Source organism: Melitaea cinxia, chromosome 27 (assembly GCF_905220565.1).
Source record: "Melitaea cinxia chromosome 27, ilMelCinx1.1, whole genome shotgun sequence".
Lineage (NCBI taxonomy): Eukaryota > Metazoa > Arthropoda > Insecta > Lepidoptera > Nymphalidae > Melitaea > Melitaea cinxia.
In genome coordinates this window covers 1,394,866-1,418,716 of record NC_059420.1, presented here as the reverse complement: position 1 = coordinate 1,418,716, position 23,851 = coordinate 1,394,866, and the positions used below count along the sequence as shown (strand labels likewise).

Sequence of the window (23,851 nt, the reverse complement as noted above, 5' to 3'; positions counted from 1 at the left end):
AATATATTATTGAGGGATAGCACGGCTGTAATGATAGTTTTTTCCAACGGCTTTTTTTCTTATAGACCAGTGCTTTTAGCATTTGAAACTAAAAAAAAATTATAGTAGGACGAAACCCATTGGAAAAGAAAGAGAATACAACGAAAATGAAAGGAAAAATAAATTACGGGCGATCTGAGGTCGAGAGGTTTCATCACATTCACTCGTCTATCGCGACTTAGTTTATTTTTACTTGTAGCAGTATTTACGGCCAGACTGTACATATATAATGTACGCTTCAGCCTGTAATATCCCACTACTGGGCATAGTCTTCTTTCTCCATGTAGGAGAAGGATCAGAGCTTAATCCACCACGCTGCTCCAATGCGGGTCGGCGGATATATTCCCTACTATGAGTAACGATCGCTATCAGGTGTACATGATAACAACCGGGAACGACAGCTTAACGTGCTCTCCAAGGCACGGTGGGGAGACCCGCAAGGACTGCACAAACACCCAGACCACGGCAAACACCTGTATGGCCAATACAAATGTTTGTCATGTGCATAATGTATCTTAGTTTAATGTTTAAAATTAAAATTTATGCAAGAAATAAAATATATTATTCGTCCAAACATTATTTTATTTGTAAAATCCTTCTTCATAGCATAGTCCTGAGTTTTTTTCTGTCAACCTTGACACCAGCACAACGCGGCAGAGCGTCCAGAAATCGAACTCCGCCCGCTAACCGCATTTTACATGACACCTGCGAATAGATAAATAATAAAAATGACAGCTATTTTATTTGAATTCTCTAAAAGTTTTAACTCGGCAAACATAGCAGCATATATCCTGCTTAAAATCTGGAGCAGCCCGACTGGGGAAGTACTTCGAAGTCGTTACCTTAGAAGATCACAGCTAAATAATACTCGTTGGAAGCAGTGATGTGTGAGGATTTGGGGTAGGGTTGGCGGGCACATGCTATGCTTCTGGTGTAGCAGACGTCTATAAGCTACGGTAATCGCTTACCATCAGGTGAGCTTGTTTGCCATCCTAGTTGTATGAAAAAAAAAAATCATTGACAGCAAATATTATTTAAAAATATGAACGTTTCTGTCTTCTGAGTTACGTTTCAATTCGTTCAGTTTGGTTCGTTCGGTAAATAATAATTCACTTATACATTTTTATTCTGATTTTTTTATTGATAAAAATCACAAAAACTACTTTACAAAATTACCTTAATATAATAATAATAATAGAAAACTGCAATAATAATGACAGTCATCATGTAGACCATGGATGTAGACTATGCACTAGACCAGGGGCTCCCAAACTTATTTTGTCTACTGCCCACATTAAGAATTAATTATTTTATAGTGCCCCCATTTTTTCACCAACTTAAAACTACTATAACTTCAAATTAAACTAATTATTGCGAGCTATATTAGCGGAGATTAAATATTCTAAATGAGACTTTTACTATAACCCGCAAGAGTTAACTTGAGACCTGAACGCAGTAGGTAGTACACAGCGGCGATCAGAACTCAAGTTAACTCGTACCAAGCTACACCTGCCAATGAGAATGATTATTGAAACTTCACTTTGTAATATTTAGACAGAGTATCTTTTATTCAAAATAATAATTGTGTTAGCAGGCAAACAAAAAAAAAACCGACTTCAATTATATCGGCAAGTAATATAACGTAGGTATAATATATATATAATAGACGAAAAATTACTCAAGTAAATACGTATTATCAAAGATTACTCCAATAGTTGTAATCAGATCTCGATAAAATTTAAATGTGACCATGATAAACATCGGCTTTCGATTAAATTACACATTATCAAAATCGGTACATCCAGTAAAAAGTTATGCGGATTTTCGAGTTTCCCTCGATTTCTCTGGGATTCCATCATCAGATCCTGGTTTCTTTATCACGGTACCACATCAGGGTACCATATCTCTTTTCCAACAAAAAAAGAATGATCAAAATCGGTTCATAAACGACAAAGTTATCCCCGAACATACATTATATATATATATATATATATATATATATATATATATATATATATATATATATATATATAATGACGACTCGATATCGGTCGAATTGAGTAACCTCCTCCTTTTTTGAAGTCGGTTAAATAAAACAAACATAATCGATTCTAATATAAAAACCAACGTGAAAGATTATTTAAATCAAACAAAGCCTCTACACAACGCCACCATTTTTTTCTGGGTCTCTTACCCTTATATCGCCCGTGTTATCGCCCACTTTGGGAGAGGCTGGTGTAGAGTATAGATCACTCGTAAAAACTTGTTATGTATTATCTTAAAGCTTCTGCGATCACCAGTAACTTTAATGTTACAAAACTTCTTTAAGCACGCTTGACTTGGAAAGTAAGCTAGTGAATGCGTGACGAGAGCGTTACGAAAGGTGTGATCGAGCGAGGCTAGCGGCAGTTAAGAGGGATATATAAGTTAGTGTAGATAGAATGAGGAGAGGTTCGTTTTATAAGTTTTACTTCAGTCGTGTGGTCTAAAGCACACTCATTTTTTAACCGACTTCCAAAAAAGGAGGAGGTTCTCAATTCGACTGTATTTTTTTTTTATGTATGTTACATCAGAACTTTTGACCGGGTAGATCGATTTCGACAAATTTTGTTTTAATCGAAAGGTGGTGTGTGCCAATTGGTCCCATTTAAATTTATTTGAGATCTAACAACTACTTTTCGAGTTATATCTAATAATGCGTTTTTAATTGACGCTTTATTCGTCGACCTACGTTGTATTTATTATACCGCATAACTTTCTACTGGATGTACCGATTTTGATAATTCTTTTTTTGTTGGAAAGGAAATATCCCTAGTTTAGTACCATGATAACGAAACTAGGATCTGATGATGGGGTCCCAGAGAAATCGAGGGAAACTCTCGAAAATCCGCAATAACTTGTTACTGGGTGTACCGATTTTAATAATTTTTGATTTAATCGAATGCTGATGTTTATCATGTGGTCACATATCAATTTTATCGAGATCTGATAAGTATTTTTTGAGTAATATTTGATAACGCGTAGTTACTTGACTATTTTTTCGTCGATCTACGTTGTATTACTCGTCGATGTAATTTAAGTCGTTTTTTTTTCGTTTGCGAGCAAACACAATTATTTTAACTTCCAACTTACCTGTTTGTCGACAAAGTCAACAAGCTCTTTTTCAGTCACTTGAGCTCCAGGTTGCAGAGCCACGAAGGCTGTGGGTAGTTCGTGGAACTCCTCGTTCTTGGCGCCCACGACACCCACTTCTCGTACTGCAGGGTGTTGCAAAATTATTGATTCAATTTCTGCTGGAGCTATCTGTACATAAATAAAATTAGTCTGTAAATATCTTTTAACTTATAAATACGGTCGTATGTACTCAAGAAACGCAAATTTTGCATGTGTTACAAATTATATGTTACAGCTGACTGATGGCTACAAATGTTTTATTACTCCCATACTGAGGCAGACATCATGCCTAAAACATCTCGAGTAGGAAGCAGGGTTACTGCAAATTGCCGCAATGGGCTAGTACAAAGTATAAAAGTGATTTAAAGTCTAGTTCAGATTAAATATTCTAACGAAATTGGTTTCTGTTATAATTTCGGAATATTTGGTTATTTTCGGAAGGAGATGATGTTTTTACTACAAACTTGAGGTAGGGGTACAGCTGGAAATATCTTTAAAATCTTGAGTAATCCGAAAAGGAGAAATACTATACCTAATAGAAATTCCCAACCAAAAAACACCCTTCTCTGTGTGTCTGTAGTGTTTGTACCTGTGGTGAATAAGATATAGCCAGGTCACCTGGAGATAGTCGAGAGTAGAATTGATAACACGTTTGCGATGACTCTGCTGTTTCAGGCATCTATATTTTATGGCATTTGGTTACCATCAGCAGTGCCGGATTAAGGTAATTTGATGCCCTAAGTAATCTTCCATCGGGCCTACCGATCCTCAAGTGAACTACAAAGAATTAACTGGAATGCCTTTAACTTTCGTGTTCTCCTTTTTTTTCTCAGTCGTCTCTGATCCCTAGACGGGATACCCTAAGCAATTGCTTAAATATCATAGAGGCTAATTCAGGACTGACCATCAAGTCTGGGGCGAGGTGGCAAATGCTAGTGCGACCCCATCTCGCCCCACCCAGGCGGTCGACTGCTCACACGTGGTGGTTTTTTTAGTCAGTAGGAGTTTGACATAACTCTCTGGCGGCCCCGCGCCGGAGGGTATCCATGATGGATTTTCCCCACGTAAAAAAGGACCGACCATCAGGTAGTTCGTACGCTCGTTTGCCAACATTGTGTTAAGTTCTTACATGGTAATTATTAAACTTTATAAGATCCTTGATCCTGTCCACGACGTAAACGTACTGGTCTTCGTCATAATATCCGATGTCGCCAGTTTTGAAGAATCCTTCTTCGTCCAAGTATTCAATTGTTTCACCAATGTATCCTATACAAAGGAAGAAAGAAATAAAATAATTGTATTTACTAGCAAACAAAAAAAACCGACTTTAATTATATAGACAAGTAATACAACAACAAGTAGACGAAAAGAATTAAAAAAAAAGCGCTAGTCGCCAGTACGATTTTCGAAAATACCCCTCGATTTCTCTGGGATGTCATCATCAGATACTGGTTTCCTTATCATGATACCACCCTTGTGATATATTCTTTCCAACAACAAAGAATCAGCAAAATCGATTCATAAACGACGAAGTTAGTCCTAGATTTTTTTTTTTAATTTCGTCTATAATATTAACATTTCGAGAATTCTTTTTTTATGATTGGCTATATGGGCATCTGCTAGATAGTCTAACATCAAAAATCGCTATCGCAGTGCACTGCTGGATATAGGCCTCCACAAGTTCACACCATTTTTGGCGCGAACTTATGGTGGATTTATGTTAAAAACGTATCTTAATTTACCTTTCATTAGTGCAGGCGACTTGTAACAAATCTCTCCCCTCTGATTCGGACCCAAGGGCTGCCTGGTTTCCACATCCACTATCTGAAAAAATATCTTAATAAAACAAAAATGGCAAAATGCGGCAAAAGTTTTAATAACGACAATATTAGCTCGCTGTGGCTCAAATACGTTGTATGATCAGAAACACGGCATAAAATCGTACTCTTGGTAAAGTAAGTTGTTGGCCCAATTCAGTGTAGTAGCGTTTAACCACACATATGTCAAGGAGGCCTATGCTTATTAGTCGGACGTCTACAGGCGGATTCATTTAAGTTTAATTCAGATAAGTAATCGCCAGTGAGATATATTCAGGTCCTTAAACAAACAGTAAAGAACCTTAATATCGCCTTTGTATTTACATAAATTACTTGATGTAATAATCACCTTAAGAACAAAATTGTTTTTAACACCGCCAACGCTTCCAGCCCGAAGTCCGAACCGACCGTGTGCTGGAGTACAAATGCCGCCGCACTCAGTCATCCCATATAACTGCATAACTAATTCGGCACTAGGAAATCTGGAATTTGAAAAGGATACTCGATATAAACACTAAAAAATTATTAAGAATATTATTATGTCTGAATAAATTTGTTTCCTGTGTGGCTACGGTACTAAAGAATATAGCCACCCCCTCTCTTCCCGTGGATGTCGTATGAGGCGACTAAGGGATAACACAGTTCCGCTACCACCTTGGAACTTAAAAAGCCGACCGGTGGCGGGATAACCATCTAACTGCTGGCTTTGAAATACACAGGCCGAAGAGGGGCAGCAGCGTTTTCGGTGCAACAAAGCCAGTACTGCGGTCACCAACCCGCCTGCCCAGCGTGGTGACTATGGGAAAAACACATGAGTTCACGTTATTTTTGGCGTAAACTTGTGGAGGCCTATGTCCAGCAGTGGAATGTATAGGCTGTAATGTAAATTTGTTTCCAAATCAATTCGATCTTAATTTCAGATTTTCTACTGGTCTATTCTTCCTTCTATTGCGCCCAGCAGCCTTCACAGCATCACAGGTTATTAAGCATCACAGGTTATTGAGACCCAGCTATGAAATAAGGGAAGACAGTCATCATGATTCCTCTTATCAGGACTTAGGATGACCGTTCGTCCTTAGAGTGCTCGTAGTGTGACCTCATCTCGATTAAAGACGAAATAAGAATGCTCGATTTGACGTTATATGTTATGCATTTCTACGGATATGATGTGTATCGCAATAATATTATCGACATTACAACTCCAAGTTTTTATGTGCTTACGAGTGTTAGTACAAGTTGTACTGGACTGTTATTATGTATCAAAATATAGACAGTAACGCCACCTGCATATTGTACTGTCACTATTGTAAACTATTATATTATTTATGTAGACACTCCAATTTTATTTAATTGTATAGATACAAATAAATAAAATTGGAGTGTCTGTTTGTAATATTAAAATAACCGCTTTTTTACTAAATGCATATGGATGTATACACGGTACATATACCAAAATAACATTTTATAAAATTTGTGTCTGTCTGTCTGTTTGTTCCAGCTAATCTCAAAAACGGCTGGACCGATTTTGACGGGACTTTCACTGACAGATAGATGATGTAGTAAGGAGTAACTTAGGCTACTTTTTTTTACTCATATTTATTTTATATGCCATACATCAAGTGATTAAGTCGACTTAAAAATAATAACATGATGCTTATACTTCAGGCGTAACGTTAACAGTTGGGATTAGAACTTAATGGGTATTTTTATATTAGTCAGATCTGAGATTTTCAATGAGTGTAGGATGAAACTCAGGGTACTTTTATTTCCTACATTTATTTATTTTTTATAACTGCAAAACTAAACAATATTTTTTTTATTTAATTCCACGCGGACGAAGTCGCCGTCAGAGCTAGTATATAAAGTCTGTGGTTCATTCGCCCTATTCAGAAAGCGTTGTTTCATTAACATGGATTTTATACCCAACGTCAACACAGCGCATCCCAAGGAGGCTCAGGTTACCTTACCACAGGGACACAAATCACTTGAGAGCAATGTTATTAAGCTGTGATATTCTTTTTATATCAATATAGATATTATAGGTGTTTGTGCAGTCCTCGTGGGTCTCCCCACCGTGCCTCGGAAGCACGTTAAGCCGTCGACCCCGGTTGTTATCATGTACACTTGATAGCGATCGTTACTCGTAGTAGGGAATATATCTGCCAACCCGCACTGGAGCAGCGTGGTGGATTAAGCTCTGATCCTTCTGCTAAATGGCGAAAGAGGCCTATGCCCAGCAGTAGGATATTACAGGCTGAAGCAATATATATACATAGTAATAGTAATGTATCTTATATTATCACCTCTTTCTAATCGCGTCTAAGGTGCTCTCGTGACAAATTGTTCCAGTCACGCCAATTGCCCTCATCGAGCTCGTATCATAGTGCGATGAATTTGTCAGCTTCATCAGCTGCACGAGAGTCGTAGGAGTTGATGGTATATTGTTTATCTGAAAATAAAATACGTAAAAGTTAAACTAAACAAAAAATAAACGCGTTTGTGTCTGGAAATATAATAGTTGTGTTTTTTTATAGTAAACGAAAAAAACCGACTTCAACTGTAAACTAACTACAAACTGTACCTATTAAAATTAAAAATAAATTCAAAAATAAATATCATAAATTATTTGACGTTTGTAAAATAATACCTACATGATAAGATTAAGCTCACCTTATTAAGTGAAGAATTTTTTAACGACTCCTTAAAATTATTTAAGAATTTAGACCACAATAGTATAATCACCCGACAAAAAAATAACTACTCGTATATGTTACTGTTACCGAAATACAATTACTTGTACGGTAAAAAAAAAATTAAGTGATATAATACCACATCTTATAAAAGAACTTTCTTTGACTTAACGGGAATCTTTAACAGCAAAAAAAAACAAAAAATACACCTAAAAAAATATTTTATTAATAATATACAATAACCACTATATCACAAATTTAAATAATAAAAAAATCACTACTAGTATAAAACAAAGTCGCTTTCTCTGTCCCTATGTCCCTATATCCCTATGTATGCTTAAATCTTTAAAACTACGCAACGGATTTTGATGCGGTTTTTTTTTAATAGATAGAGTGATCGAAGAGGAAGGTTTATATGAATAATAACATCCATTAAACAATGAAGAAATACTGTTATTTTTGAGGTTTCTAATGTGATGTCGTAAATAATTAAATTTTTTCCGCTTACATTGCAAACGCAGGCTGAACCCTACGAGATTTATCAAAATAATGTACTAAGTATTGTACACATTGAAAAAGTCTACAAAAAACTTCGCTGTGGTATATGTCTATCCCTTATTGATATCCCACAATAACATTTTTTTGTCATTTACTTTTTACGACAAATAATGGCTAATTTTCGAAGCGATTTTAACCAATACAGCATTAATCCTTATCTAATTAATTACCCTAAATACATTGTTGATTTAATACAGATCTATAAGGCCTAATATTTTCGAAGATATTACAGATTTAAAAATTGCGGAACGTAGCGTTTGCAGCGGTTCCGGCCGGCCGGGCGGCGGGAGCGTGCCTATAAGTAGGTATAGCATAATAAATAATTGTGTTTGCTCGCAAACGAAAAAAAAACCGACTTCAATTACATCGACAAGTAATACAAAGTAGATCGACGTAAAAATAGTCAAGTAACTAGAGCGTTATCAAATATTACTCAAAAAGTAGTTATCAGATCTCAATAAAATTTATATGTTACCACATGACAAACATCAGCTTTCGATTAAATTGAAAATTATTAAAATCGGTACACCCAGTAAAAAGTTATTACGGATTTTCGAGAGTTTCCCTCGATTTCTCTAGGATCCCATCATCAGATCCTGGTTTCCTCATAACATACATAAAAAAAAATAAAGTTGAATTGAGAACCTCCTCCTTTTTTGGAAGTCGGTTAAAAAGTAAATAAGTAAAAATTTAGTGTATGAATTTAGATATTCCAAAGATAACAAGAAATTTTCATGGGTTAGGAAAAGAAGAATTGTTTTACTCTAAAGTTAACGCGTGCGGGCCACGGGCAGTAATGAATAGATCAAAACTACAGGATCGATTTTAATCATTTTTTCAGTGAATGTCATACCTATATTTTATATCCGTGCAAAGCCGGAGCGGGCCGCTAGTATATGATAATATTCAAATTACATTAAAAGTACACTGCTCGTACATTTTTGCGTTAAATATTACGAAAAATCTACAACATTCAACTGACGAACAAATTATTGCTTTTCATTTTCATCAATACCTTATACTTCTCAATGATTTCAAAAGATTTTCTCGCATCAGCGTTATTGTGGAACACCACCGTGAATCCCTTCAGGTGTGAGTAAAATGTGAGTATGAGACCGTATGAGGTGAACCATTCGAACAGCCCCAAGCTCATCACACCCAAGCTGGAACTGAAATCAAAATATATTTTATTCAAGTAGATTACAGAAAAATTTCAAAATATACATTGTACAAATTAAAATAATATTCGTTTAGAAACGAAACAAATTAATTAATAATAGTTAAAATATATCAATTAATTATCTATACAAAGAAATAAAATTGGAGTGTCTGTTTGTAATATTAAAATAACCGCTTCTTACTAAATGCATATGGATACACGGTACATACACCAAAATATATTTTTTACAATTTTTGTCTGTGGCTGTCTGTCTGTTTGTTCTGGCTAATCTTTGAAACGGCTGGGTTGTTTTTGACGGGACTTTCACTGGCAGATAGCTGATATAATAAGGAGTACTTTAGGCTACTTTTATTTTAGAAATTTATTTATTTTATAATTCCAATAACTTTTTTATTAAATTTCACGCGGACGAAGTCGCAAACACGGCTAGTAGTTAATATGATGCTAAAATCGATTCACAATGTAGATTCTGCAGAGAAGAATCGCAGTTACTTTTTTTTTATATCACTAGGTCGGCAAACAAGCGTACGGATCACCTGCTGGTAAGAAATTACCGTAGCCTATAGACGCCTGCAACACCAGAAGCATCGCAAGCGCGTTGCTGAACCAATCCCCAATCCCCCCCAGAAGAAGCTCTGGTCACCTTACTCACCAACAGAAACACAATACTGCTTGAAAACAGTATTATTTAGCTGTGATCTTCTGTAAGGTCGAGGTACTACCCCAGTCGGGCTGCTCCATATTTTGAGCAGGGAATTCCTGCTGTGCCCTATCTCAGTTAAAGTTACTCTGATAACTTTATCAATATTATTTCATCGACCAAATTATTTTCCTTTGTATTGTATCCTTATTAGCCTTTAACGTTTCGAGGTACTGAAGCTGGCTGTGGCTGAAAGTTTATCACATTATCGTTCTACACAAGACAGAGAGGAAAGTTATTTATGAAAAAATTCCCAATCTTTATTTATATCTTTATTATATTCTTTCATCATTACAGCCTATACAGTCCACTGCTCGACATAGGCCTCCACAAGTTTACGCCAAAAATAACGTGAACTCATGTGTTTTGCCCATAATCACCACGCTGGGCAGGCGGGTTGGTGACCGCAGTACTGGCTTTGTCGCACCGAAGACGCTGCTGCCCGTCTTCGGCCTGTGTATTTCAAAGCCAGCAGGTGGATGGTTATCCCGCCATCGGTCGGCTTCTTAAGTTCCAAGGTGGTTGTAGAACCTTGTTATCCCTTAGTCGCCTCTTACGACACCCACGGGAAGAGAGGGGGTGGCTAAATTCTTTAGTGCCGTAGCCACACAGCACTATTATATTCTTTATACTCTTTATTTTTATTATATCATTAGGTCGGCAAACAAGCGTGCGGCTCACCGGCTGATGGTAAGCGATTACCGTAGCTTACAGATGTTTGCAACACCAGAAGCATCGCAAGCGCGTTGCCGACCCTATCCCCAATCCCCCCAGCAGCTTAGGTTAAAACCTGTTTTTTTTTTTCGATTATACAAGATTAGGGTGGGTTTTATCATAAATTTTCTTTTTAACATTTAACTGTATTGATGTATTTTTACGTGAAACGAAGTTAAGAGTTTTTCCGATTTTGCGACAGTTTAAATAATTTATCATTTCAGAAGAACATTCTATAAAGTATTAGATAGTTTTTGAAGAAAAGATATATGAAATCGGTAAATATATTGTAACTAAGAGAATTAAGGACTTAGTTTTATATAGATAAATTACCTATATACACACAACTATGAGTTTACTGTTTTGGCAAGCGCAGTTTGGGACGTTCTCCTGTCCGTTGGAATGACGATATACGCAAGATTGCCGGTGTAGGCTAGATGAGGATTGCTTAAAACCGGAATGTCTGGCGCGAACTTGGGGAGGACAATGTCTGGCAGTGGACTGCAATAGGCTGAACTGACTTATTGACTGACTGGCATATAACTATAATATACCTACATCATAATTTGCCTGCCATTTTGAGATTGATACTTACACATAATCTTTATCTTGGATATGTAACAACAAGTTTAAATGGGAAATTTTTATTCCTTTTGATACACCAGTAGTGCCAGATGAGAACAGGATCAGCGCTATATCATCCGATCCATTCACAGGAGCCGCCTCGAAGTCCTCAACCGACGAATGTTCGATTAAAAAATCCTTGAAACTTGGTGTATTCTCAGAAGATTCGCCGAATATGATGATTTTATCGATATAAGCCAGTGCTTTGACGACATCCTTGTGTTTATTATAAGCGGATGGTGAAAAGAATAATATTTTCGGCTGAACCATGTTGAGTCTATGCAATAATGAAGCTGAAAAGAATATATTTTAGCCTTATGAACATCATGCTGTGTGGTTACGGCATTAAGAATATATCTACCCTCTCTCTTCCACTACCAGCTTGGAACTAAAGGAGCCGACTGATGGCGGGATAACCATCCAACTGCTGGCTTTGAAATGCACAGGCTGAAGACGGGCAGCAGCGTCTTCGGTGCGACAAAGCCATCCCTGCGATCATTAACCTGCCTGCCCAGTGTGGTGACTAGGGGCAAAACATACGAGTTCACTCCATTTTTGTGCGAAATTGTGGAGGCCTATGTCCAGCAGTGGACTGTATTAGGCTGAACTGATGACTGATTATGGACATCATAACAATAATCAATTCAATTTCAATACAAAATAAACACACGGTCTGATGTTTCTATATTTTAGGAATATTTGCCGGAATATTGTACAATTAAGGAAATCAATACAATGCCTAGAATGCACATGAAACTTATGAAATAAATTTATTTACATACGTATGTGTATAAAATTGTATTAATAAAACTATAGATACACGTATGGTATAACAGTCGTGTACCTATCATATTATCCTAATCGAATTGCATCGAATGCGGAGGGTTGCGATAGTGTTAGTCGTAAGATGATTATTCCCATCTTAGACATAATCTGCCCCATCATTACTAATATCCTAAATTCGTCTATCACATCTGGCACATTTCCACAGGACTGGAAATTGGCTAAAATTATTCCTATTCCCAAAAAAATTAAGCCAACAAATTTTTCCGATTTTCGTCCTATTTCGATTTTACCTTTCCTTTCAAAAGTTTTAGAACGTCTTGTTTATCAACAAATCAGTCTGTTTTTAAACAAAAATTGTATCCTTAGTCCTCTCCAGTCAGGTTTCCGCCCCGGTCATAGTACGACTACCGCTCTCGTAAAAATTACCGATGACATTCGCTGTGCAATGGACAATAAGCAGCTTACCGTACTGGTCCTTCTTGACTTCAGCAACGCGTTTAGCAGTGTTGATTTTGATCTACTGGTAAGTGTGCTAAGTTCTCTTAACATATCTCCTTTGGCAGCGGACTGGTTTCGTAGTTACCTGCAAGGACGTCGGCAGCGTATACAATTTGACGAAAGTTTTTCTGACTGGTGTGACGTCAAAGCCGGTGTTCCGCAGGGTGGTGTGCTGTCTCCTCTCCTGTTTTCTATTTTCATAAACTCTATTACTTTCAATTTAAATTCTCTCTACCACTTATATGCAGACGACCTCCAACTTTACCTATCTTCAAATCTTGAGAATCTTCCTAATACTATAGCTGCGATTAATTCGGATCTGGCTACTGTCTTCGAATGGTGTAAGCAATATGGTCTTACGGTTAACCCATCAAAAAGTCAAGTAATCCTGATCGGTAGTCAGAAAATTACTGCAAAAATTGACTATACAAATATGCCTCTTATTTCTTTTGATGGTGTTAAACTACCTTTTCTGGACAAAGTGAAGAACCTTGGTATCTACCTCGATCAAGCATTATCCTGGACTCACCAAATTAGTGAAGTGAGTAGAAAAATGTTTGCCACCGCGGGGTCATTGAGACGTTTACGTAACTTTCTCCCCGTTCCAACCAAAATTGCGCTTGCGAATTCACTTATGCTTTCGATTTTGGACTACGCTGACGTATGCTATCTTAACCTCACTGAATATCAGTTAAATAAACTTGAGCGCCTTCAAAATGTTGCGATTCGGTTCATATTTGGCTTGCGTAAATATGACCACATTTCGGAATTTCGTAAAAAACTGAACTGGTTACCCATTCGTCTTCGCCGAAATTCTCATATATTGTCTCTTCTGTACTGTGTACTATTTCATCCGTCAACACCTGTTTACCTAAAGGATAAGTTCGAATTCCTTGGTTCACATAGTGAAATTTTAAGGTCATCAGAAAACCTTAAGCTGCGTGTACCCCGTCACAGAACAAACTTTTATAAAAACTCCTTTGCTGTGCAAGCTGTTTTGCTATGGAACGACTTACCTGTGGCCATAAGACGAGCTCAAAGTTTGTTTCTGTTTAAGAAGCATTTGAAAGCATATTACCTCAGTCTATAATTATTTTAAACTCACTACATTCAATTGATAAAAGATCATTAAATTTGCCATGAATCTATATATTATACGATTACTGTATTTATATATTAGTGTGTATGTAAATGTTTTTATTTATTTATTTTTTTTATTGCGTACGTATGTGTATAATGTATATGCATATATAATTGTTATATATTCTATTTTTTATTTTTTATTTTTTCTTTGACTTATTTAAATCTGTTTACCACCTGCCCATCTGAAAAGCAATATCCCTTTCATTATCAGGTTGTCTGGAAGAGATTGCTTTTTAGCAATAAGATCGCCTGGTTGTACAATTTGTTACTATAATTGCTTGTAATTTTAATTTTGTTCTTTATTTAAATGTGCAATAAAGTATATTATTATTATTATTATTATTATTATTATCCTACTAATATTATAACGCGAAAGTTTGTATGTATGGATGTTTGTGTCTCTTTCACGCAAAAACTGCTAAATGGATTTTAATGAAAGATTAATATAGCTTATTCATTAGAATAACATATAGGCTATAATTTTTAAAGGTAGTGTGTGAATTGTCCAAAATATAATGATAATTGTCAAGTAAGTTGGAAAAAAATCTGCTATCTGCGAGCTATTCTGGCGTACGCTGCAAAAACTGTAGAGTTTACACGTGTATAATGTACAAGAGAAATGTTTATCATAATTAATCCTACAAAAAAGTCCGCCACAGCATATATCTATCTTTTATGAGTAAGCCATTATCGCAAAAACAGTGAACAATAAATACAATAAAAATTGATAATATATTCCTAATGCACATTTGGTAGTAGCAAATTGATTTTTATGTCACAGAACCAATTTTGATAAATTTCGGTATAAAGATAGATATCGAGGAGATAATTAGCTACTCGAAGTACTTACTAATCGTGCGCAGACGAAGTTGCGGGTACCAGCTAGTTATTTATATATGTGCATACGAGTCTATTGAAGTCACAAATTTAAAAACAGATTTACTAATTATTAAGTGTTCACGAGTTTCCCATGCTAATTTCCTAAGTTCTGAACATGTATACAATATAAATAAATTACTTATTATCTTTAATTAGTAAACCTTTTCCAAGCGTAACATCAATGGGAGAAAACGTAGCTCCAGCTGCCAAAGTTCCGTAGACAACAGGTAAAAACTCCATTACGTTCTGGCTGCATATGCTGACCACATCTCCTTTTTTTATTCCAATATGAGTCAGAGAGAGAGCCACGTCGACAGTAAGTTGGACCACTTCCTTGAATGTCATCCGCTCATCCGTGGCAGCATCAATCTAGAAATAAGTAGTTATAAGTAGAAAACTGCAGTCCTTGTGGGTCTCCTTACCGAGTCTCGGAGAAATACTTTTTTCCATGTGGGTGTGTCAAATCCCATAAGTCCAGTTCCAGTCCCGGTTTTTATTGTGTAAGATACGCCTAAATTTACCAAAAAAATACAGCTTTGAGACTAAATTCAGAGTTTCTTGCTAATTCTTCTTTGCTAAATCTACATTAACTTTCGGTTCACGCTTCGCTTCAGCCTATAATAAGTCACTGCTGGGTATAGCCCCCTTTATCCCATGTAGGAGAAGGATCACAGCTTAATCCACCATGCTGCTCCAGTGCGGGTTGGCGGATAAATATATCCATAGTAAGGAATTTATACTCATAGTAAGGAATACCTTACTATGAGTAACGATCGCTATCTGGTGTACATGATAAAAACCGGAACCGACGGCTTAACGTGCTCTCTAAGACATGGTATGGAGATCCACAAAGACTGCACAAACACCCAGACTACGGCAAACACCCAGACCATCACCCAGACATCGGTACACCCGGTAAAAAGTAATGCGGATTTTCGAGAGTTTCACTTGATTTCTCTGGGATTCCATCATCAGGTCCTGGTTTCCTTATCATGGTACTAAACTAGGGATATCTCTTATCCAACAAAAAAAGAAGTATCAAAATCGGTACATCCAGTAAAAAGTTGTGCGGTATAATACAACGTAGGTCGACGAAAAATGGGTCAAGTAAAAACGCATTATTAGATATAACTCAAAAAATAGTTGTTGGATCTCACATAAATTTAAATGGGACCAAATGACACACACCACCTTTCGATTAAATATTTTTGTTGAAATTGGGGTCCACCCAGTCAAAAGTTGTAATGTCACATACATAAAAAAATACAGTCGTATTGAGAACCTCCTCCTTTTTTGAAAGTCGGTTAAATAAAAAATACCGGCCGTCAATCATGTTGACGTTGTTTCAAAATTAAAGCCGTCATATATATAATTTTAATAATTAATTAATTAACAAAAATTAAAGTAATAATTATTATTTTTAGTGGTTGACGCCGGTAAAGCAAGCAATTATCTATAAAATGGTATATAAATTATGTGGAGCAGCTGTGAGGTTTTTTTTTTAAAAGGGAGGCAAACATCTTAACCTAGCGTATTAATATAATATATGATACGACCCGATATACGTTGCAAACCTATCTTATCATTCCTATCTCGCGAACCGTAAAATGCAAAGTTGAGATAATCGTAATAATTTTTCCGATTTATCGCGCATTTTTTTTAATTTTTCGTTCTATAAGAAATTACTAGAAAGTAAAAGCTTTGCTATCTTAGTTCGACAAATTTTTTTCTTTAATAATTATGTAAGTCTATCATATCGTCGTTTTTATCTATTTATTATTGATTTTTACTCCTTAATATGTGCACATTCCTAACCGCTGCTACTGTATCGTGTCCAGTACCCAAAGGTTATCTGGAAGAAATCGCTCTTCAGCGATAAGATCGCCTTTGTACATCTTGTATTGTATCTTTCGTTATATGTGTCTGTATTTCGGTGTACATTAAGAATAAATAAATAAATAAATATAAATAAATAAAAATAAAATAAAAATAATCTCGATTATAGCACTTGCAATAAATTTATCGTGTTATTTATATTGATAAGATACTTACAAAGGCGTCAAAAGTTCCGAAAGATTTAAATTTACCCAACATTAATTTACCGACGTGCAAATGACCGGGTACTGTGATATCCTCACCGCCGTATAGATAAAACTTATTTTTTAACATTTTCCACGTATATCAGTTTTAGGCACAGTTAATTATGAATTCAACTTTAATTAAAACAAAAGTTTTGAGAATTTCGGCTTAACACCTTTATTTATACGCAATATGTTTAAAAAATCTACAGAGCCGCATCTGGGGCCGTTGTCTTGGACAGAATTTTAATTTTGCGCCCCTTAGTCAAAAAAAAAAAAAAGAAAATTGGAATCAAAATGGATATTATTAATGATAAACGTTTGTTCATGAAATATTGCAAATTGAGGGTCAGACAACGAATAGAAACAGTTCATTAGTTGTGTTTGCTTGCAAACGAAAAATAACCGACTTTAATTATATCGACAAGTATAACAACGTAAGTAGACGAAAAATAGTCAAGTAAATACGCATTATCAAAGATTACTCCAAAAGTTGTAATCAGATCTCGATAAAATTTAAATGTGACCACATGATAAATATTGGCTTTCGATTAAATAAAAAATCATCAAAATCGGTACACCCAGTAAAAAGTTATACGGATTTTCGAGTTTTCCTCGATTTCTCTGGGATCCCATCATCAGATCCTGGTTTCCTTATCATGGTACAACACCAGGGACCTTCCAACAAAAAAATATATAAAAATCGGTTCATAAACGACGAAGTTATCCCCGAAGATACATAAAATAATTTATATAGGGTCGAATTGAGTAACCTCCTCCTTCTTTGAAGTCGGTTAAAAACTGAAATAAGCTAAAAACTCAACAATTACACAAAGCCAGTGAAATAAATCGAAACAACATCAAACATTATGTACTGTAAACTTTAAAATATCAATACGGTAGTTCTTCGAAGTTTTATGCAACATCGTACATAACATGCAGTCGGAGACACGCACAAAGAGAGAATGATTTGACTTATCCTGCAATTTCATGCCTTCATGCTCTTATAATATTTTGTTATAGATTAATAATTCTCAATCAACTATTTAATTATCAATTATGCATATTAATGAATTTTTTTATAAAATAGTAAATAGTCAAAATATTTGATAAGATATTTATGGTAGTTATTAGAAACATGTCTGAGTTAAGTGCCCCTTGCACATGCCCCGGTTGCCGGGATCTAGATGCGAGTATGGTCCTGGCATTTTTATCACAATTTCTGTACATATCATTAAGCCCAATAAGTAATGTAAAAAAAAATTAAATAAATATCTATTTAGGTTAATAAAGAACATTTTTATTTAAATGTGCTTCAGCCTGTAATAACAAAACAATATTTAATACACGTAATATACACATAAGCAACAATAACATTTCATAAATCAATTCGAGGTTTGACCAAATGTCAATACATTCTCAACAGTTAGAAATAAAAGCCAAAAAAATACATATTATAAATAACTTGCTGTGCCCACGATTTCGTCCACGTGGAATTTAACAAAATATATTATAAAACGAAAAAAAAAATCTAAAATAAAAGTAGCCTAAGTTACTCCTTATCACATCAGCTATCTGCCAGTGAAAGTCCCATTAAAATCGGTCTAGCCGTTTCAGAGATTAGTCGGAACAAACAGACAAACAGACAAAAATTATAAAAAATGTTGTTTTGGTATATGTACCGTGTACACACAGTACTGTGTGGCTACGGTGCTAAAGAATATAGCCACCCCTTCTCTTCCCGTGGGTGTCGTAAGAGGCGACTAAGGGATAACATAGTTCCGCTACCACCTTGGAACTTAAAAAGCCAACCGATGGCGGGATAACCATCCAACTGCTGGCTTTGAAATACACAGGCCGAAGACGGGCAGCAGCGTCTTCGATGCGACAAAGCCAGCCCTGCGGTCACCAACCCGCCTGCCCAGCGTGGTGACTATGGGCAAAACACATGAGTTCACGTTATGGCGTAAACTTGTGGAGGCCTATGTCCAGCAGTGGACTGTATAGGCTGTAATGATGAACCACACAGCAACCATTGATTATTTATCTCTGATTTGATTAAAAAACAGTACTCACAATCGCAACATTGTCATCGAAAGTCTTGAATCTGTTCAGCATAAATTTACCAGCATGTAAATATGCGGGTAGTAGCACGCTTTCATCACCGTATAAGTACAACTTATTCCTCAACATTTTAACGAAATCAGAGAATATACTTGATTAAAATGTTACAACGATATGTCGATGCTACTCTTAAACAGTATAAAACATGTTTTATCGTGTAATATTTTATACTGCGTCTCCAGATATACCTAATAACAACATATTTGAGTTATCGTTATTTATTTTATCAATGCTAGTTATCTCTTTTATAGCTATTCGCGTGAGGTGTATACATTCATTAGCTGCTGCGAAAGAAATCGCTTATCTAGCGATAAGACCACTTTTGTGCATAATATTATTTTGTAAGTTTTATTTTTTATGTTACCTCTGTATAACTTGTATGCACAATAAAGTATATATTACTTCTTCTTCTAATAGTTTCTTACACATGAGCTTACAATAGGATGTTAATGTTCTTTTAATTACAGTTTATCACAACATTCATTATCACGTCAAGTACTACAAAGAATTAAATAAGTCATTTAAATAATTAATTACATGTTAAACTTACTTACACCCGTGCTATCACAAAAACCCGGTTATGGACTACTAGGCGCATACACAACACATATGGTGAGCGAACTACAGCTTATTTAGTGCCTAGACTATTAAATGACTTACCATCAAAATTGATTTTAAGTATTACACCGATTAACTTAAAAAATAAACTTAAAAATTACTTTCTTGATACTATTGTGACGACATATTTGGTTGTGTGCAACTTTTTATTTGAGTTTGCCAGCTTGCTTCTAATAGGAGGGTGGATAAATATGTAATATATGTTTAGTTCATTGGTTACTAAATAGCATTGTCATAAACCTGCGTGGTTTTTAATACTATTTATATTAAATATGTACAATATTGTTTATTTGATAAATAAATTAACAAAAAAGTAGTTAATGAGTAAGTTAATCAATAAGCAATTATTTTTGAATATCATATCAAAAATTGACCGCTCCAGCGGGGTTCGAACCCGCGTCTCCGACGTACCGTGTCGGCGCTCTAGCCAATTAAGCTATGAAACGATACACCCGCTCGAGCGAAATTTTCGATATGATAATTTAAATTACGGTTTAAGCGAACCGTGGCGCCGTCTATAGTGAGCTCTTTACAGAAACCCGTAACTATTCAAAGTTTCATATTACAATGAAAATCTTTGACAGGAGACGACACCGTGCTATTTTTAATATCTAAGATTTTATTTTTGTGTTACCCACATTAGGAATTCTAAACATTTTTGAATATCATATCAAAAATTGACCGCTCCAGCGGGGTTCGAACCCGCGTCTCCGACGTACCGTGTCGGCGCTCTAGCCAATTAAGCTATGAAACGATACACCCGCTCGAGCGAAATTTTCGATATGATAATTTAAATTACGGTTTAAGCGAACCGTGGCGCCGTCTATAGTGAGCTCTTTACAGAAACCCGTAACTATTCAAAGTTTCATATTACAATGAAAATCTTTGACAGGAGACGACACCGTGCTATTTACCGTGCTAATTTCGCTCGAGCGGGTGTATCGTTTCATAGCTTAATTGGCTAGAGCGCCGACACGGTACGTCGGAGACGCGGGTTCGAACCCCGCTGGAGCGGTCAATTTTTGATATGATATTCAAAAATGTTTAGAATTCCTAATGTGGGTAACACAAAAATAAAATCTTAGATATTAAAAATAGCACGGTGTCGTCTCCTGTCAAAGATTTTCATTGTAATATGAAACTTTGAATAGTTACGGGTTTCTGTAAAGAGCTCACTATAGACGGCGCCACGGTTCGCTTAAACCGTAATTTAAATTATCATATCGAAAATTTCGCTCGAGCGGGTGTATCGTTTCATAGCTTAATTGGCTAGAGCGCCGACACGGTACGTCGGAGACGCGGGTTCGAACCCCGCTGGAGCGGTCAATTTTTGATATGATATTCAAAAATGTTTAGAATTCCTAATGTGGGTAACACAAAAATAAAATCTTAGATAATAAGCAATTATTCTTAAAAATTCAAAATGATAATATCGTCACTATGTATCAAGGTTTATATGCTAATTCAGTAACTATTTAGAAATACCTGATAAAATACAATGTCAAAAGCATAGAAATTTAGGACGATCCTATAAAAAAGATAAAAATGAAAACAACACGTTGGAGTGAAATACAAGTAGCAAATTACCACGTCAGGTAAAATACAACGTCAAAATTATAAAATTATCAAAAAAATATCGGATGTCCAATAAATGAGTTATAATTGTGTTTGCTCTCAAACGAAAAAATAAAACGACTTCAATTACATCGACAAGTAATACAACGTAAGTAGACGAAAAGAATTAACAAACACACTAGTCGTTACTACGATTTTCGAGGGTTTCCTTCGATTTCTCTGGGTTTCCATCATGTTGAAGTTATCCCCCAACATACAATTTTTTTTTTTTTTTTTATGTCACAAGGTCGGCAAACAAGCGTACGGCTCACCTGATGGTAAACGATTACCGTAGCTTATAGACGCCTACAATACCAGAAGCATCGAAAGCGCGTTGCCGACCCAATCCCCAATCCCCCTAGGAGCTCTGGTCACCTTACTCACCAACAGGAACACAATACTGCTTGAAAACAATATTATTTAGCTGTGGTCTTCTGTAAGGTCGAGGTACTTACTACCCCAGTTGGGCTGCTCCATATTTTGAGCAGGAAATTCCTGCTGTGCCCTACCTCAGTTAGTTAGTTTTATGACAACTTCTAATAAATCGATGAACGCCGGATGAACTAATTGCTTCTCTCATAGGGTATATTAATTTACTTTATTTATGTAATTCGTTCTAAGCAAGTCTATAGTCTATATCTGTTGTGTGGCTACGGCAGTAAAGAATATAGCCACTCCTTCTCTTCCTGTGGGTGTCGTAAGAGGCGACTAAGGGATAACACAGTTCCACTATCATCTTGGAACTTAAAAAAGATGCTAGTTTCGAAATACACACGCAGAAGACGGGCAGCAGCGTCTTCGGTGCGACAAAGCCAGCCCTGCGGTCACCAACCGCCTGCCCAGCGTGGTGACTATGGGCAATGCACATGGGTTCGCGCCGTTTTTGGCGCAAACTTGTGGAGGTCTATGTTCAGCAGTGGACTGTGATAGGCTGCAATGATGATGATGATGATGATGAAATCTATAATATACTTTTAGCACACAGTTACACGTTATAGAAAGCAGAGATCTATGATAAAAATATAAGTAATAAAAATATTTGTCGCATTGAAAGTAATGCGTTATCGGCTGGAGGAAATATATGAAAATCGCGAGCAACGTCACGGGTACTAGCTGGTTGTACATAAATCAATTATAACCAAATGTTCCCTAGGGGTTGAGGCCTGATTTTTAACCGACTTCCAAAAAATGAGGAAGTTCTTAATTCGACTTTTTTTTTTTTTATGTATGTTACATCAGAACTTTTGACCGTGTGGACCGATTTCGACAATTTTTTTTTTAATCGAAAGGTAGTGTGTGCTATTTGGTCCTATTTAAATTTATTTAAGATCTAACAACTACTTTTCGAGCTATATCTAATAATGCGTTTTTACTTGACGCTTTTTTCGTCGACCTACGTTGTATTATACCGCATAACTTTAACCCTAGTTTGGTACCATGATAACGAAACTAGATTCTGATGATGGGGTCCCAGAGAAATCGAGGGAAACTCTCGAAAATCCGCAATAACTTTCTACTGGATGTACCGATTTTGATAATTCTTTTTTTGTTGGAAAGGGGATATCGGTAGTTTGGTACCATGATACAGAAACTAGGCACTGATGATGGGATCCTAGAGAAATCGACGGAAACTCTCGAAAATCCGCAATAACATTTTACTGGGTGTACCGATTTTGATAATTTTTAATTTAATCAAAAGCTGATGTTTATCATGTGGTCACATATAAATTTTATCGAGATCTGATAACAACTGCTTTTTGAGTAAACTTTGATAACGCGTAGTTACTTGACTATTTTTTCGTCGATCTACGTTGTATTACTCGTCGATGTAATTGAAGTCGGTTTTTTTCGTTTGCGAGCAAACACAATTATTTATATTTAAAATGAAGCAAAAATAATAACATTTGACGCAGCGTTGGCGCAACGGTTACAGCCATGGATTGTACCTGTTGCGCAGGCGGTTGCGGGTTCGATCCCCGCACATGACAAACATTTGTATTGGCCTTACAGGTGTTTGCCGTGGTCTGGGTATTTGTGCAGTCCTTGTGGGTCTCTCCACCGTGCCTCGGAGAGCACGTTAAGCCGTCGGTCCCGGTTGTTATCATGTACACCTGATAGCGATCGTTACTCATAGTAGGGAATATATCCACCAACCCACATTGGAGCAGCGTGGTGGATTAAGCTCTGATCCTTCTCCTACATGGGGAAAGAGGCCTATGCCCAGTAGTGGAATTTTACAGGCTGAAGCGTAATAACATTTCAAAAGTGACACAATAATCATTTTTATTTCAATTAATTCTGTTGTATAAATTAAGTCAATTAAAAAACGAGTGTGCTTTAGACCACAAGACTGAATTAAACTTACTTTAATTCCATTTAACTTATTCTCCCTCTCAGCTTCCGTTCGCCTCACCCGATCACACTTTTCGTAACGCTCCCGTCACGCATTCACCAGCCTATACCGTAAGTCAACCGTGCATAAAAAAGTTTTACTTCAAATAATGACGATAATAGGTTAACACGATAGTTGCTTAGCAACACAACTGTTTTGTTGATAATGTCTCAACCATATCACAACGCAATTTTAGCAAATTTAATTTATTATTTATAACAAA

The 23,851-nt window shown here is 36.1% G+C and overlaps 1 protein-coding gene across 1 annotated transcript; it reads right to left on the bottom strand.

Annotated features, from left to right (window-relative positions):
- Window positions 1-603: 603 nt before the first annotated feature.
- On the bottom strand, window positions 604-19,073 carry LOC123667257 (4-coumarate--CoA ligase 1-like). Its single transcript, XM_045601215.1, has 10 exons — window positions 18,957-19,073; window positions 14,964-15,171; window positions 11,468-11,789; window positions 9,294-9,447; window positions 7,334-7,479; window positions 5,380-5,512; window positions 4,956-5,037; window positions 4,343-4,479; window positions 3,172-3,342; window positions 604-744 (listed from the first exon to the last, which is right to left on the bottom strand). The coding sequence occupies exons 1-10, from the start codon at window positions 19,071-19,073 to the stop codon at window positions 640-642; spliced, it is 1,575 nt and encodes a 524-aa protein (XP_045457171.1). The 3' UTR covers window positions 604-639.
- Between the last annotated feature and the right edge of the window lie 4,778 nt (window positions 19,074-23,851).